Source organism: Plodia interpunctella, chromosome 1 (genome assembly GCF_027563975.2).
Source record: "Plodia interpunctella isolate USDA-ARS_2022_Savannah chromosome 1, ilPloInte3.2, whole genome shotgun sequence".
Taxonomy (NCBI): Eukaryota; Metazoa; Arthropoda; class Insecta; order Lepidoptera; family Pyralidae; genus Plodia; species Plodia interpunctella.
The window spans coordinates 8427615-8440962 of NC_071294.1; the positions used below are offsets into that span (position 1 = coordinate 8427615).

Here is a 13348-nt window from a genome sequence, read left to right on the forward strand (position 1 = left end):
ATACCTATGTTACTTTCAGACACTTGGAGATCACAAATCACGTATATGTTTTACAATAAATGTCAAAATATATGTAATAAACATGTCAAGAAAATATATAAATAATAATAAAAAATAAAAAAAAATTAAAATCAAGTGTGAGAGGTGGAAGTTTTAGGAAGGGTCCAAGGTTTTTTATCATTTAAATAGTCGCTAATCGTGTAATAAGCATTAGCCATTAAAGCATTTTTAATATATGATTTAAATTTTGGCATTGGCAAGTTAATAGCCTCTACAGGGAGTTTATTGAACAATTTAACACTTTGACCCACGAAAGACCGCCTAACCTTTTTAAGTCGGAATCTGTTCATACAAAGTTTATGCCTATTACGAGTGACTACACTGTTAACATCGCTCAATGTTTTATACAGGTGTAAGTTAGATTTAACAAAAATAAGTACGTCGAAGATGTACTGAGATGCAACAGTCATAATATTTATCGATTTGAATAATTCTCGCAAGGAATCCCGTGGCTTAAGCCCATAAATAAAACGAATTGCTCGTTTCTGTAAAAACAAAAATTTTTCCTATGTCAGCTGCATTACCCCATAACAATAATCCGTAGGACATTATGCTATGAAAGTAGCTGTAATACACGAGCCTAGCTGTTTCGATGTTTGTACACTGTCTGATCCTTCTCACTGCAAAAGCTGCCGAACTAAGTTTTTTGGCCGTGATTTCAATATGTTTATCCCACTTAAACTTACTATCCACAGTAATGCCCAAGAACTTGGCACTGTGTACCCATTCTAATACTTTACCATTAACTACTAAAGGAATATCAAGTTGGGGTGCGTTTGAAAGAGAGAACTTAATACACTTGGTCTTGTCTGTGTTTAAAGCCAGGTTATTAGTTGTAAACCATTCAAGCACAAGTGACATAATGTTGCTTACATTGTTATAATTTCTACTTTTTCTATCAACTTTAAACAGTAGTGACGTGTCGTCAGCAAATAAAATTACATCACACAATTGTTGGGCAAGACAAGGAAGATCATTTATATAAACTAGAAATAGAAAAGGACCAATAATGGAGCCTAGAAATTCTTTGATGCTTAAATGCTAAGCTAGAAATTCTTTGATGCTTAAATGGTTTTGGCAGATACAATTTGGGCAAATTGCAATTTTATTATTATATTCTTACAGACCCTATGCTCATAGGGACTGTAGGAAAATGATATGATATGATATGATATGGTATAGTCAACAATATAATTATACCATCTCTATGTAACCCAAGTTGCATCCATAGCAAAACTATGCAAAAGAACTTACTGAATATGGTTCCAATAAAACAAAATATTATGTTATGATAATCATGTTGCTTTTATACAAGAAATGAGAAATAAAATTATGAGGTATAAATATTAGAAAGATATTATCACAAACAGATCACTCCCCTCCTCGTAGTGCTAACACCAGATGCAGGACAGAACCTCCTTGTACTTTGTAATCTTGTGCTGTCTTCTCATCATTCCTGAAAAAAAAATGTGTAATAGTTCAGTTCAAATGTTCAATTGATCACAGTCACTTAAAGTTTGGGATACAGTGAGCTTTTCATAAACTGTGTGCAGAAGAGCCAAAAGGCCAACTAACACTTACACCTAGAAACCAATTATTAACTGACTAGCTGCACCATCACCAGCTTTGCCATTGTGGGAATTTCGGGATAAAAGTAACTTTGTGTTATTCAAGGTTATTTTCTACCCATGTACCAAATTTCATAACAATTGGTCCAGTAGATAATGTATGAAGAGGTAACAAACAAACTTACTTTCACATTTATAATATTAGGATGTGTAAAAAGTCAAAGATATTGGTACAATGATCTGTAAGGGACTTTGACAGTAGTAGAATCACAGCAAAGTCAATGCAAGATGCATTAGGACTCCAGAAGTACATCAATAATAAATTTGAAATTCTGAAATCAGCTTGATTGTTTGAAAGTTGGACAAAGGATCTGTACTTGATTACGTTACAAAAGAATAACTTACTCAAGTCAATAAAAATATTATAATAATAATAATAATTGTAATTTATTAGAGACCTACACAACATCAAAACTCTCCAAATCCTCTACGTGTTGGATCCATATCCCCACACAAGCCTCTCAAAGGACCGGACTTAGTGCCGTGAATTTATAAAAGGAGATACATAATAATAATTATTTGTCAGGTCATAAAATCCATAAACTGTTAGTAGAAATCTTAACCTAAGTTAGTAAGCAAAAGTCCATGTATTTTAGAACAAATTGAACCACTGTATTGAGATTCATGTGTGTGACACATGAATCTCGACCCAGTGTATCATTATTGGGCAGTCAATCCTGTCAGACAACACATTTAGAATGCCGTTGGTGCTGCTCCGAATACGTTGCATCAACGAGGCCACTATTTTCCTAATGATTGCATGAAAGACATCAGTGTGCCTCTCGGCAAACATACCCGAAGCGCTACAATGTTTTGGAAGCCCCAACAGCATTCTTAACAATGCCATAGAAGAAACCAAATACTACGTACATTTGCTTGCCTGAAAATATAAGCCTTTGTTGCTGAGGAGGGATTCCCTCTTTTTCTTCTACTCTTTCTTTGATCCTTTCCACTTTATCTGTAGGTTCGATATCAATTTCAATCTCCTTTCCAGTCAGTGTCTGCAAAACAATAGTTACAATAGGTTATAATAGCACAAAACAATCCTGAAATATTCGATATACTGTCGGAATACAGTGAGCCATTGTTACCTTCACTTTGATCAACATGTTTGTATTTTAATATCTAATATATATGCACTCTCCTAAACTACAACGATGTCTATAATTTAACGCTGATCCGGTTGTATGCTTTATTTTTGTGAACAAAATAAATGATCAAGCAAAAGTTAACACGGCACAGTTCAGACGGCAGTTGACTTGACATGTCATGTCACACACACCACACATGACATTACAATACAATAACTACATTTACAACCATAGACATTTTTTTTTTGTTTATTCCCTCGTTTTATTGAGGAGACAAAGGGTACTAGCCCATACAGCCACAACGATAGACAATGAAACCACTACTACAACCAGACGGGGCTCTTTCTAAATCTATGACTAGTACTAGACCGCTGATATTATATTAACGTAGCGGTCGTAATGTAATGGTTAAGACGCTCGCCTGTGGATCGAAAGGGCCCAGGTACGAATCCTACTCGTGCCACATGAGTTAGTTATAATAAATAAATATATTAGGACAAATCACAAAGATTGAGCTAGCCCCAAAGTAAGTTCGAGACTTGTGTTATGTGATATTAACTCAAGGATACTATATTTTATAACAAATACCTATACATCTATAGATAAACATCCAAGACCTGGGCCAATCAGAAAAATATCATTTTCCATGATGACCCGACCGAAGATCAAACCTCTCAATTCAGAGGCAAGCACTTTACCACTGCGCCAACGAACGACGTCGTCAAATTTGCAGAAACACTGGCACACATAAGTTAATAATCAATCAGTGCTGTTTGATTATTAACTTATGTGTGAAATGGAGAAAACAATCGCAAACCACTCCATTTTAATAGTGCCAAGAAAGTTGTTATGTGTGTTTCATTCTACGTAATGACCACGACCCTCAGCCATGAGACGACTATGAAGAAGAGAGAGGTTCGTGTTCTTGTCTTGTCGAGGTCTTTAGGTGTTATTTTATAATATATTTTTTACGAGCTAAATAGCAAAACTCAAATCAGTGTTGTGTTCTTTCTTTCAAAGCAATACTATCGATAGTGTACCTACTATTCCGAAACAATACTATCGATAGTATTGCACCAAAACCGACTATCAATACTATCGATAGCTATATTTCTCAAATAATCGGTAGACTATCCAAACGATAGTTTTTTTTAAGATTGATAGTTGACTATCCAGTCAACAACGTTCCATCCAAGCCATCAAATGTCAAAAAGTGATCTAGCTAGTACCTAACCTACCTACTCACAAAACAAACAAATCTACAAAATGTTAGATTAATTTCAATATTGTGTAAAATAAACTTACAGAATTGTTCCATAAATAAAATTAGTTGTGATAGAATTTAAACCTGCTTAAAATAAAACATTTGTCAGGAACTTACTCTTCATATTTTATATCCTCTTGTCATCAGTTTTATAACCTGAGGTTTTGATGATGATAAAGCTAACAACTGGATATAAGTGAGAGCTACCTAAATGGCTATTAACGATATATTTGACAGGTTAAATAGACTTACTCATGAGGGTATGTATGAAATACAACGTTATAATGCACTTGAAATGTAACAAATCGAAATGATGCAAAATGACCATATCATATCAAATTAACATTTTTACCTCTGAATCACAAAATTATTGGTTTAGGGCTGGCTTATTTAAGATGAATAAAAAACCCAGAGCAGACCAAATGGAATTGTATTGCATGCATGTACACAATGCTGCCAGCCATAATTCCAAACAAAAAATGTGCACTGCCCTAAAATCCTCTAGGACTTTGATATCTATTATTACTTGTTCTTATTAAGCGACACCCTAAAAGGGGAACTATGTGAAATGTTCATCATCTGGTATTTGCGCAAGAGTTCCTAAACCAAACATTTTTTTTCTTTAATTTATTGAAAGTCTTAATTGTGCCATATTTATATATATTTTTTTTTACTTCTAGATGGGGTGAAAGAATATACATCTGCCCTAGTTAATAATTTGACTAATTCTGAAAGTTTTAAGCTACTAAAAATTTTCTACACTAAAATATTTAAAGAAATTGATGACCTGTCAACTGCAATCAGGAAGGATGATAGTATACTAATAAGTGTTAAACATCAAAAGTTATTGAGATCATGCTTTCAATTGATAACATCACTGAATGTTTTACCTTCTCTTCTTCCTGGGCTTGGTGTAGATATATCAAAGAGGTGTCCATCAGCCACTACAGTGCCTACATTGGCTTTAAGTGATGAACAAAAATATGAAATGTTGGTTGACTGTGCTGACTTTTTTACTAGATGTTATGAAGTTTCAGTGTTGAAAAATATCATTATTACTCTGCATTTGGTTGATTACTTGGCTATGTTGATTCAATTGTCATTTGCCCCATTCAAAAAACCTGGGGTGTACACTGACTATACCATGACACAAGTGAAATATGATGCTCTTAGCAGTGACCGCCAGAAATATCTTCAAGTTTATAAACATTTGGTAACACATTGCTTTCAACCTACTCTAATGAAAGAATTGCTTGTCCTTCAAAGTGTAATTAACCCTTCCCCTCCTGCATTTGTGAAAAGAGTTGTGGCTAAAGAAATGAGCCAAAGACTGATGGCACCAGGAGGCTTGCTGAGCCTCATCAGATGCTTTATTGAGAGCTTCAATGTTGATTCTGGATGTGAATGGAGAAAAATTGATGTGATTTCAAAGATAGTTTCAACCAAGCATGGTAGTGGAACTGAAGAGCAATACTTACAAAATATATGCTCTCAAATCATACAAATAGTATCCCTGAACAACACACATTATCTTGCCACTGCAGCTGCATGTGCTCTTAGTCTTCATGAAAAATACCCTCAGGTTGAGTGTATTACTATCCTTATCAAAGAAATATTCCAATCTTTTAATACAGAAATTTTAAACCAAAAAGCTAGCTTACCTGGTACTATTGTATTATCTTCTCAAGAAGTAGAACATAAAATAAATATTCTATTTGCTAGTGTGTGTGCATGTAAGATTGATTGCCCATTTTCACTTTTACGTCCAAATCTATTTGTACTTTTCTTACTTGGTGTAAACTGCACTAAGAATGAGGATTTGAAAATAAAACTCAAAGACACTATCTTAAAATGTCTAGAACAGGGAAATAAAGATGACGTCCAATTGCTAATGACCCAATTTTTGTTTGGGCAAAATCTTGACTTGAAAATTGACATTGAAGAGTATGATGCTGGGTTAGCTATAAAATGTAAATCATCGACTACAGTGTATCCAAAGGAAGAAGCATTATTATATTTCTTGAGTTTATTTATGGTTGCAACTGATAGTACATTCATTGAAGGTGTGTTTGAAGTTTCATTACAAATGCTTATTGATTTAAATATAAAAAGGTTAAATAAACCTAAAAAGGATTTGCTTGGTCTGGAAAATGATATGGAAATTTTGGACAATATTGATGAAGAGTATGTTATTGTACTGCAGCTACTTTCCGAGATATCTACATGTCCTAAGGTCATCTCTTCTTTGAAATCAAATCCAGGGATTGTTTTAAATTTTATTGAACATTTCATTAGAAACACCAAGCAAAACTCAAGTGAGGAATGTACTGCTATAAGTCTAGTTCTCTTGAACACTATACTGTCAAATTCTGATAAAACGAATAATTTTGCCCACAAGATACATGACTTGGTCCCTATATTAAAAACAATGTCTGAAGAGGAGTCAAGTTACAATAGTATTCTATGTAAAGAAGCATTATGTCTGCTTACAAGCAAAGATAAACATAAATCTGACACAGAGTTTGGAAAAGCAATAAGAGATATGTTTGATGAACTGATGCCTGTTCAGGCTCATGGAATAATTGCATTAACAAAATTGATTGATGCTAGAGACCCGGAGACTATATCTAAAAAATATTATGTGTTCTGCCTCTTACAAGTGAGTATAAAATGTAAAGTAAAAACATGGGTTTTTTACATTTAATCCTGAAAAACAAATGGAAACCTTATTTCATATAGTAAATCATGTAAGTATGGCATGTTATATATGAAAGGATTAAAATTTTGGGATATCATGGCGCTAAAATAGGAGCACTCAATATCCTCCTATATCAATGACTAAGGGATACAAAGCCTTGGCTTCACGGCGTCACAGCCCCAAATGCAATGGCAACACGCGAAGATGAGAGAGAGAAGATATGAAATGAAAGGACTGTATTAAATGAAAATAAAAATTTGTATTGTTTTCAGGAGCATCTTAAGAATCCAGACTCTTACATGTACTTGTCTGCAGTAAATGGTATTGCAGCACTGGGCGCTCACTGCACAGAAGATGTTCTGTTTGTCCTATGCAAGGAGTTCCTTCAAATGTCCATTGAAGATGGTCTTCAAAGTAAAGATGACCAAAACAAGATAGCAGAATTAAGAATGAAAATTGGTGACATCATTGTGAAAGTGACGAAAAGACTTGGTTAGTATATACATTATACAAAAGTCAAATGAGATAGTAATAATGAAGTCTAAACTCAGACATGAGGTTACATTATACACATTACATAATATACATAAATACATATAAAAATATATTACTAATAGGTGGCTATCGAGTTTTTTAGTCTATTGTCATCACTGATTAACGTTCGTTTTACGTAGTTTACGTACGACTTACGTTTAGTCTATATATTTATTTTATCTCCTTTAGTTGTCGTGCAACTTCTTTTTTCTATTCGGCGTGGAAGATTTGAAATATGACTTGCACTGTTTCCAGGCGATATGGCTATAGTTCACAAGACAATATTATTGAACACGATGCTGTGTGGATGTCGTGATGCCGACCCTCTGATCCGAACATCAGCGTTGTCCAACTTGGCTGAGATCGCTCTTGTGTTACATTACAGGATTGGGACCATCATTTATGAGGTAACATTTAAAACGATTATGCGGCGTGTGGTTCCCGCTCTAAGATAGAACTGTGATATAGCGGTCGATAGTCCTGAGGGATAACGGTGTCGCGGAGCTAACTGAAACACGGGCGTACGTAACAAGCATTTATTCCGGACTGGTTTATAAAATGACATCTCACAACCAAGCTACTTAGACTACCCCCCACCATTTATTATAAACTAACCTACATACATCACATTCCCCCACATCAATCAACCCTTACGTACAAAACCCCTTTGCTACATTTAAACTAACTTAAATCTAAAATATAAAAGTAACATAAAATTTCCCTTAAACTTAATTACATTTTCCTTAACCTACACTGTCGTACAGGACGACTAGGAGGTGGTGTAGTCACAGTTGGCAAGGCGTCCTGGAACTCGGGAGACGCAGGAGCATCCCTCCTGTTCAACCCACTGACTACCGACCCTTTAAGGGGCGTCTCAGCCTTCCCGGCTTCGTCGTTTATCTCCTCCGATTGGGCCGCATCCCCCGCATCCGGCAAGGCTATCTGTGGTTCAGAATTTGTGCTAGACTCGTTTTGGCTGGTATTAAATTCTGTATCAGGGCAAGCGAGCGATGAACGTCCACCCGTCCTCCGTCTCAGTTGATCGATATGCCTATGTAAGACCTCCCCATGCTTATCCCTGATCTTATAGTTACTAGGCCCGACGCACTCGGCCACCTGGCCCGATGCCCACTTCTGTGACTTTAAGTACTGCCTATACCATACGGTTTCATTTGGCCTAAGCTCCCTATTACTTCCTTTTGCCGCTACCTTTTGACGTTGCTGCGCTTCCCTGACTTTACCCTCCCTATTCGGTTTCAGTGCATCTAATTTTGTACGTAACCGTCTGCCTAGTAACAACATAGCCGGGCTTTCCCCAGTTGTCGAGTGCTCAGTATTCCTATAATGCAACAAAAACGTACACAAGGCTTTATCTATGTCTTGTTTCTCCGCACTAGCTTTTTTAATAACTCTTTTTAACGATTTTACAGCATTTTCCGCTAAACCGTTTGAAGCCGGATGGTACGGTGGCGAAAATATGTGCTCAATACCCTGGCTACTCACAAAATTAGCGAATTCCGCGCTAAAAAACGGCGGTCCGTTGTCTGTAACTATCTGTTTAGGTAAACCCCATCTACTGAATAATTCGCTAATCTTTCCTATAGTCCCAGTTGCCGCTGTGCTAGAAACCTGACAAACTTCTATCCATTTAGACATGGCGTCGACTAAAACCAGGTAAGTTTTGCCAAAAATTGGTCCTAGGAAATCTAAGTGAACTCTAGACCAGGGCCGGTTTGGCCAGGGCCACATTCGCGGGGTCTGGCGCGGCGGCGCGTCCGCCTGCGAGGCACACACCGCGCACTCCCGACACAACCGCTCCACGTCCTCGTCCACCCCCGGCCACCACACATAACTGCGAGCTAAAGCTTTCGATTTTACTATTCCCATATGGGGTTCGTGAATCATGCGTAGTACCCTCTCCCTACACTCGTCCGGTACTACCAGCCTATGACCCCACATAACGCACCCTAACTCTTCGTATAACCCGTCTTTACGATTAAAATACGGCTTCATACTCATAATCTCACAATCCGACGGCCATCCGTCTCGTAAATAACTCAAAACTTTAGCGAGAAGCGGATTACGCGACGTTTTACTTTTAATAACATTATAGTCTAACAATAGTTCCTGTTGAATAAAATGTAAATACGTTTGCTCGGGCGCCGGTGCATTACTAGACGCATGACTCATCTGTTTACCGCCGGCGGCCACAGGTAGCCGCGACAGCCCGTCCGCTCCGTTCTCGTCGGTGCGCACGTACTCGATATCGTACGAATAAGCCGATAATATTATTGCCCAGCGTTGCATCCGACTAGCTACCATGGTAGGTATCCCTGTATGTGGTCCGAGTATCGATACCAAAGGCTTATGGTCGGTGCGTAGGGTAAAACGACGACCGTACAAATATTGGTGGAATTTATTAACAGAAAATATAATAGCAAGTGCTTCCCTATGTATCTGAGAATAATTTCTCTCGGCATCGTTGAGCGTGCGCGATACATAGGCAACCGGGCGCTCGCGGCCGCCGCACCTACTCGGCTGCGAGAGCACGCCCCCCACGCCCCGCGCGCTCGCGTCGCAGGTCACTATGAGCGGCAGACTAGGATCATAGTGCATCAAAACTTCCGCGCTAACCAAAAGTCGTTTAACCTCTGTGAACGCTTGTTCACACTGCTGTGACCAATTCCATGTACAACCTTTTTTAAGTAATTCGTATAAGGGAACTAACTTTGTGCTCATGTTCTTAACGAACTTTGCGTAAAAATTTACTAAACCTAAAAACGAACGCAGCTCTGTTACACAGCTTGGTCGAGGTATTTTGGTAATGGCTTGAATTTTTTCTGGATCCGTTCTTATACCATCCCTATTTAAAATATAACCTAAATAACGTACTTCGTTAACTAAAAATACGCATTTATTACTTTTTAACTTTAGTCCATATTTATGCAACCTACTAAATACAGCTTCAACAGCTTGCAAGTGATCCCTTTTAGTTTGGCCCCCTATTATGACGTCATCTAAAAATACTTCGACGTTAGGGATATTATTTAATAAATTACACATTATTCGTTGAAAAATCCCGGCGCTGGATGCTAAGCCATACACCAGCCTATTATACCTATACAGACCTCTATGGGTATTCACAACGGTGAGATTTTTCGTTTCGTCTAACAAAACCTGATTATAGGCCTGAGATAAATCAATTTTTGAGAAAAACTGTGACCCACTTAACCTTACCAGCAAATCGTCTACTTTTGGCAACGGATAGCGGTCTACCACAAGCGCCGGGTTGACTGTAGCTTTGTAGTCAGCACAAATTCTCAAGGAACCATCAGCCTTGCTTACCGGTACGAGAGGTGAGGCCCACTCGGAGCAGTCGACGGGCTCGATGACGCCGTCGCGCAGCATCTGATCGAGCTGCGCGTCGACGCGGTCGCGCAGCGCGTACGGCAGCGGCCGCGCGCGGTGGAACACCGGTACCGCGCTCTCCCGAACCCTCAGAGTCGCCTTGCCCCCCGTGTATGTGCCCAAACCTCCGCTGAATAATTCCTTATATCTGTTGAACAATTTTTTCAACTCATGATCTATTTGTATATGGCTCTTATCTGCACCTATCATATTATTACAATTTGTAAACATTGGTAACTTTATTTTTAATTCTGATAACCACTGCCGTCCTAACAGTGAGGTCGTCCCTCCATCGATAATAAATAACTCTAAATTATTATGAACACCCTTATAACTCACAGTTGGTCTAATGACACCTAGTGGCTTAAGCTTAGAACCATCGTAAAAGTTTAAAATGACGTTGCTAGCCTCAATCTTTAAATGTTTTAAATATTTATTATAAGTTCCTCGGCTTATACAGGATACAGCCGTACCAGTATCCACTTCCATATAAATTGTATGACCTTCTATGACAACGGGCACACTCACCGCCTTATAATCGTTCAGGCATAAGTGGTGAAAATCCTCCCCGCAACTGTCCAGATTCTCGTCCTCTGGCTCCTCCTCTCCTGCGGCATAGTGTACAGCTGCTCTTCGCCCCTGCCTCTGGTCCGGGCACACACGCCTGAGGTGCCCCACCCGCTTGCACTTGCTACAGGTGTATTGGTTAAATCGACACTCTTCCCGATAATGGCCCACTCCCCCACAGCTATAACATTGTCCACTGTGTGTATCCCGACTGCCACTCCTCGCAATCTTGTTGCCGCTAAGGTTCGCTCCGGCGACCTCCGCCCGCTGCGCTCCCGCTCCTCCATGTGTACCGCGCCCGGCTCGGCCCGCCGCCCGTGGCTCCCGCCGCTGCTTGCCGCTGCTGACCGCCAGAGCATGCACATCCGCCGATAGCTCCCGGCTTGCGGCTCCTGTCGCGTCAACCGCAGCTGCGTCGCGTTCCGCGGCTTCTAATGAGCTGGCTAACTTCACCGCGTTAGTAAACGTGAGCGTGTCATCCTCTGCAAATAACCTCTGCCGGATGAGATCACTCCTCAAGCCGCACACGAATTGATCCCGAAGGTTTTCGTTTAATCCGTCCCCCAGCTTACAATAGCGTGTCAACTTTTTTAATTCCGCCACGTAGCTTGCCACATTCTCGTCCGCCGCTTGCCTTCTCTGCCGAAATCTGAACCGCTCTGCCAGTGCCGACGGGGTCGGTTGGAGGTGATTACGTAATAATCTGACCGCACACTCGTAGCTTAGTTCCGCTGGTTTCTTAGGGCTGGCTAGATTCGATAATAGTTCGTAAGCTTCGTCACCCATTACCGCAATTAAAGTAGGCACTTTGAGTTCATTTTTCACACTGTTCACTGTAAAGTACATCTCGAGCCTGTCCACGTAGGACGACCACGCCCCGTTCTTCACGTCGAACTCCCGCACTTTACCAATCGACATAATTGCGATGTCTAACCTGCACGCGTAAATATTGGTACTAATCCTCGTTCGCCAATGTGATATAGCGGTCGATAGTCCTGAGGGATAACGGTGTCGCGGAGCTAACTGAAACACGGGCGTACGTAACAAGCATTTATTCCGGACTGGTTTATAAAATGACATCTCACAACCAAGCTACTTAGACTACCCCCCACCATTTATTATAAACTAACCTACATACATCACAAGAACCAGTCCATATCCTCCCGTGGATACCGTACGAGGCGAGACTACATTTACTACTAGGGCTTGGCAGCTGGTAGCTTGGTAATAGCACACCCAAGGAGGGTTGACGTCAGCCAAGCCAGTTGTAAAGTCACATCCAAATAAATAAAAAATAAAGTTTATTTTTTACAATCTGGGCTTCGTAGCGTCATAGCGAATACAACTGGAAACAATCTAGTATGAAAGAAAGAGTTGAGATAACAGCAGCGTTCACAAAGAAGGTTGACGTCAGGCAGGCGGCCGGACGTAACACCACAGTTGAATCTTCAAAAAGTTTATCTATCAAACGACCCCTGGTCTTCGAGGCGTCACAGCCACGAATGTAACCAGGGATACGCTTAGATGATCTCATATAATTTTTAACGACAGTGCTTCTCCTTAAAGCCACTCATTTCTCTGCTTCTCCTTACACACACTTTCTTTCCTTTTCATTACAATTTGCATGAGTGAGATCGACTATGTGCTATTTCACTCAAGTCAGTGGTAATGCGTGAGATAGAGTGATATGTTGCGCGTCAAATGTTCCCTATTGTATTCGTGGCTTAATATTAATATTATTATTTTTTATATATAGGTTCTGCATTGCATTTGGAGTATATTGGAGACAGACAATGCAATAGAGTGCAGAAGAGCATCAGTAATGGTGATAGCCAGCTTAATCAAAGGTTTGGACAGGGAGCTGCTTGTGGGGTTAAAAGACAATTTGCTACCAGTATACAGAACTCTAAAAGCCCTATACAGAGACCCTGATGAAGATTCTGTTCTAAGGCTCCACGCTCAATTAGCCTTGGAAGAACTCAATGACATCGTCAACGACTTTATGTTCCCCGAGGTGAAGATAGAAAAACAAATATTTGTGTTAGATAAGCCACAGGATATATTCAAATAAAAGAAAAGTACATTTATGTTTTATCAC

The 13348-nt window shown here is 39.4% G+C and overlaps 3 protein-coding genes across 4 annotated transcripts; 1 reads left to right on the plus strand and 2 right to left on the minus strand.

Moving 5' to 3' along the window:
- Positions 1–1341: 1341 nt before the first annotated feature.
- Nedd8 (Nedd8 ubiquitin like modifier) lies at positions 1342–2968 on the minus strand. The gene is made up of 3 exons (XM_053744122.2): positions 2780–2968; positions 2559–2689; positions 1342–1516 (listed from the first exon to the last, which is right to left on the minus strand). Exons 1-3 carry the CDS (start codon positions 2795–2797, stop codon positions 1432–1434), a joined length of 234 nt encoding a protein of 77 aa, XP_053600097.1. The 5' UTR covers positions 2798–2968; the 3' UTR covers positions 1342–1431.
- A 971-nt stretch (positions 2969–3939) lies between these two features.
- Tango6 (Transport and Golgi organization 6) lies at positions 3940–13337 on the plus strand. The gene is made up of 5 exons (XM_053757290.2): positions 3940–4303; positions 4724–6702; positions 7014–7233; positions 7531–7682; positions 13007–13337. Exons 1-5 carry the CDS (start codon positions 4255–4257, stop codon positions 13319–13321), a joined length of 2715 nt encoding a protein of 904 aa, XP_053613265.1. The 5' UTR covers positions 3940–4254; the 3' UTR covers positions 13322–13337.
- Positions 7798–12395, minus strand: LOC128676920 (uncharacterized protein K02A2.6-like). Of its 2 annotated transcripts, none has more exons than XM_053757416.2 (2): positions 11212–12395; positions 7798–10831 (listed from the first exon to the last, which is right to left on the minus strand). In XM_053757416.2, exon 2 carries the CDS (start codon positions 10681–10683, stop codon positions 8008–8010), a length of 2676 nt encoding a protein of 891 aa, XP_053613391.1. In that variant the 5' UTR covers positions 10684–10831; positions 11212–12395; the 3' UTR covers positions 7798–8007. The 2 variants fall into 2 exon arrangements, with proteins under 2 accessions (XP_053613391.1, XP_053613471.1); XM_053757496.2 differs by having other exon boundaries at positions 10681–10831.
- Positions 13338–13348: the final 11 nt, after the last annotated feature.

Excerpts from the sequence above, each read along its gene's own strand:
- Tango6 (XM_053757290.2), top strand. The coding sequence starts at position 4,255 with ATGGCTATTAACGATATATTTGACAGGTTAAATAGACTTACTCATGAG. Across the intron at positions 4,304-4,723 it reads AAATAGACTTACTCATGAGG|ATGGGGTGAAAGAATATACA; the intron begins GTATGTATGAAA and ends TTTTACTTCTAG. Across the intron at positions 6,703-7,013 it reads ATGTGTTCTGCCTCTTACAA|GAGCATCTTAAGAATCCAGA; the intron begins GTGAGTATAAAA and ends TATTGTTTTCAG.
- LOC128676920 (XM_053757416.2), bottom strand. The coding sequence starts at position 10,683 with ATGCTGCGCGACGGCGTCATCGAGCCCGTCGACTGCTCCGAGTGGGCC.
- Nedd8 (XM_053744122.2), bottom strand. Across the intron at positions 1,517-2,558 it reads ATATTTTCAGGCAAGCAAAT|GAATGATGAGAAGACAGCAC; the intron begins GTACGTAGTATT and ends TTTTTTTTTCAG.